Raw genomic sequence first — 4,273 nt, forward strand, 5'->3', positions numbered from 1 at the left:
AGCAATAAGTTTTTACTTCTGACACGGATTGTTATGACAAGTCTAATTTTACAAAAGTCTGATTATCTTGAAATTAAGTTGATAACGAGACACATGCTAAACAATACTGTTGAAAATAAAATCAATGACAACTTGAATCTTATTTCGAATTAAGAACGAAAAATTGTATTGCCGTGTTGAAATTTATTCTCATCCTTTTTTATGTCAAACCAAAATTTCATTACTGATAATTATGCGATGTGTTACACATTTTTTTAAAGAATAACGGAATTTTATCATAGCTGGACACTTTTTTATTGGTTTATTATATCGACATTATGTAACCAATGAGAACGAATTTCCTGTCGGTATGCATCAGAAAGGTCAAAACGTGCAGAAGGAACGAAATCGATATGAAATGCATCTTCATTTACACATTCTGATTATGTACTTTTAGCCAATTATATGAGACACACCAAACGACGTACAACCCAATATTTCCTACGCCGTAGCTGATTTGATACTTTGTTATAATGCTTTTAAATATTTTCATCTGGAATTTAGGATTATATTAAAATAATTATTATCTGTCACATCCTAATATGGTGTATTTGTTTTCATATTCTCCCAATACGTTTTGCTATTCGTTCTTACATTCTTGTGTGCATGCTGAACTTTTGGTTATATTGTTTAAAAGGGCATGTATTAGCAATTTGTTTGATAAATCTGAGTTATGTCGTTCGCTTCATCGCACTCTTGACGTACGTCAAATACAGTTCTTACTTTTACTCAGATCAATTTCAAATTATTTTTCACAGCTTCTAAAATCTCCTGAAAGAGACTTTTTGATAATCTGAAAACTTGTTGAATTAATATTTCAAACGAAAGGTGTACAAAGTGAGAAAGGTAATACGTGAACAAATCCCCAGAGAATCAAAGAAATGACAAAACGTGTTCAGTAAAATCTGTCTGACTCTTTACAATGCAAAGAATATTGCGATTTAAACAACATGTCTCGTATTTCCCCACCCCAATGTTTACATGGCTATTTATGTCTTATTGAGAGCGAGATTATACATTACATTAAAGTCTCGAGCCATTTGCAGCGATATCTGGGGCGACAAATTGTCTGGTTGTAAGTAATAAATCAATGTTAACAGTAACATTATTTTAAAATATGGCAGCAATTGACTTTCCTCTCTATTGTCTGTGTCCTAATAGTGACGTTAATCAAACAGGTTTATACTATCTCCCTTGATAGTATTCACAGGTACATTATATATATATATATATATATATATATATATATATATATATATATATATATATATATATATATATATATGTGTGTGTGTGTGTGTGTGTGTGTGGGTTGGGGTGAGCGGGGCTGTTTGCAGGTTTGAATTTAGGATATTTTTCCGGGATCGCAACTCATTTGAAATTTGTTAACATTTTTTTATTTTCATCTACATCAGTACAATGAAGGGACTTTTCGATACGGTAAATGTGACTTGTACTTTAAATCTTTTTGAAGGAAGTTATTTGCAAGGTTAGCTGAGTTTTATACTTTTACACCCGTGATACATGTATGTACGCAATATAAGATGCAAATGTCACATGTCTCCTGTGCTAGGATATTGTATAAATACCGTTTTGCCATTATTGTAGATCTAGATTATATCGATTGTCCAAAATGAACTGGCTCTTGTGTTTGTTGATAAGCGCCTATCTTTTCTCTTATGCCAACGCTTCGTTGAATGAATCTGAATCAGAGGAACATGGCTTTTCACAGCAGACTGTCCTTGCTCTACGACAGAACCTTGACCATCCTAAGAGTATAACCGCGTCCAATAACGCTAACGATCGACTTGACGTTCTCGAGAGAGAACTGCAGACGGTGAAGGAGGAAAACAAAATATTGAGAAGTCATGTGTTGGATCTAAAGAAAATGATGAAACTGTCCCAAATGAATAACTTAGATGTACTTGGGAAACGTGCAAATGGAACGATGAAACTTACAAAAGAAGGGAGAGAGGAGGGACACATTACTAATAGTGCTGAAGAAATTCTGTCAATATTTCCTGGAAACCGTATGAACGCTGATGGCCAATATATGACACGTAAGTTCTCAACCGACTATCCCTAATATTTTTCTTAGCCGATTAAGTATTCTTGAAGTATAAAATGTTCGTTTATTTGTCAATTTCAGTGAAAACATTATTATTCTGGAAACAGAATTACACATGTTTTTGCCACGATACCTATTGTGCAATCAAGTTCAAAATGTAGCTGCTTTATGGGGTAATGTGCTTGTATGTGTGTAGAATATGGGTGTTTGATGGTGCGGTAATTGCAAATTTACCATAAGAATAATTTTACTTGCCATTACTCTGTATGTGTGTAGGATATGGGTGTTTGATGGTGCGGCAATTGCAAATTTACCATAAGAATGCTTTTATTTGCCATTACTCTGTTACTTTATTCATCAATTAGTTCGTCAGTTTTTTTTTACCATCCATCCAGAGTAAGAGAGAGAGAGAGAGAGAGAGAGAGAGAGAGATAGAGAGGAGGGAGAGAGAGAGAGAGAGAGAGAGAGAGAGAGAGAGAGAGACGGAGGGGTCCTGATTACTGTGGTAAAACTGTGATACTGACTGAAGAGAGTCTACAGACACTTAAGTTCATCATTTAAAAATCTTATTCATTCATACCTACTAGCGACATTTGTTTTTAATTTTCTGTTAATTTTTTGTTTTACATCGCAGGGCAAATAGATCAAGGACCAATTGCCTTTTTCGCCCAATTATCAGATACATTAACCAGCATTGGAACACACCAAATAATTCATTTTAACTACGTTTTGACCAATATTGGTGGAGGATATCACCCACTCTTTGGGATATTCATAGCTCCCATTAAAGGACTGTATGTATTCCATGTACGAGCTATGGTACAACCCGGGCAGAGACAGTATATAACAATTGTTAAGGACGGTTCATGGACACAACCATTATACCCTGATGCTACAGGATCTCACCACATGGTTATTGATAGCGTGACAATTGTTCTGGAAGTAAACAAGGGCAGCGCAGTATGGGTTCGTGCTGAATCTGGTTCGGGCCATCTTCATGGAAATAAATACAGTGTTTTCTCTGGCTGGCTCCTCAGTCGATTGTAAGAATCCAATAATATATATTTTATGGTTTAGTGATGATGATTTAACCAAACGTATAGACTCATCAATGTATGAAAAAAGTTTTCCATTGATTTTCTCCTTGTTTGCTTGTTTCTAATGATATTGGAAAGAGGCTATTAATTTTGGAGTCATAAGGTTAAAGACAATGGTCGCTGACAGAAAAGAGATACTTTCGTTACAACATGACTAATTCAACAACACATACCTGATCCAACGTCTGAGGAAGAATCATATTGTTTATGGGTTCAAAGGTCAGGACATCCTTGACTAAACGGAGAAAAATGGTGACTACATAAATTTATCGGTTAGTTGCATAGAAAACTATTAAACATGTGTTAGATATATTAAATTAAAATTCATCAAGTTCAAGTTCTAGAGATCATCCCCCAAACTTGCGTTGATATTTATGTATGCTTTGCAGTCTTTGATCACTTCTTCATAAAATCATTACATTTACGAAGACAAATGTTTTCGGAAGAATATGGAGGGGGACTACCGCCTTAATTATGGGCATGAAATTTAATTCTAATAGTGCATGCTGCATTTATAGGTTACTGCATTTGTATTGGAAATCTGAACTATTTTTTTTTTTCATTATAGACTAATACTGCACGACTTGTAGGAGTAAGTACTCATCAGAGCAAACGAGTTCAAATTTTCCCATACAAATACAGTAACCTTTCTATTATATACTCATTTTCGTATTCTATATTAAGCTTAATTGTTAGAAAATACACTACAAGACAAAACGTAATTGAATGTTTGCTGTATTCCAGAATGAATAAACATCCGTAGATTCATCAATGCACAATAACAATACTAATCCGCACATAGTACCCACATCAACCTTTTAAACTTCGTAGCGGACACGAAATCAGTTTCAAAACGTTTTCATTTTGGTCGAATTACAATTGAAATGTAAAATCCTATTGTGAAAAAATGCGCTTCGCGTGGTTTGAGGCGCTCGCCTTTACAGATCGCCGACATTAAACGTCTGTTCGAGTCTTGGGCTCGGCCATCGTGCATGTGTGAGAAAGCGTGCCATTAGCATTCCGTGGTTCGTTTTGTTCTTCCTTGACCAACTATGCCAACAGCCATGTA

The 4,273-nt window shown here is 35.0% G+C and overlaps 1 protein-coding gene across 1 annotated transcript; it reads left to right on the forward strand.

Annotated features, from left to right (window-relative positions):
* The first annotated feature begins 1,539 nt into the window (after window positions 1-1,539).
* On the forward strand, window positions 1,540-3,822 carry LOC149800379 (uncharacterized). Its single transcript, XM_089957227.1, has 2 exons — window positions 1,540-2,099; window positions 2,742-3,822. Exons 1-2 carry the CDS (start codon window positions 1,673-1,675, stop codon window positions 3,152-3,154), a joined length of 840 nt encoding a protein of 279 aa, XP_089813353.1. The 5' UTR covers window positions 1,540-1,672; the 3' UTR covers window positions 3,155-3,822.
* The last annotated feature ends 451 nt before the right edge of the window (window positions 3,823-4,273 follow it).

The sequence above is a fragment of the Sinohyriopsis cumingii genome, chromosome 5 (assembly GCF_028554795.1).
Source record: "Sinohyriopsis cumingii isolate HCF-2022 chromosome 5, ASM2855479v2, whole genome shotgun sequence".
NCBI classification, from domain to species: Eukaryota; Metazoa; Mollusca; class Bivalvia; order Unionida; family Unionidae; genus Sinohyriopsis; species Sinohyriopsis cumingii.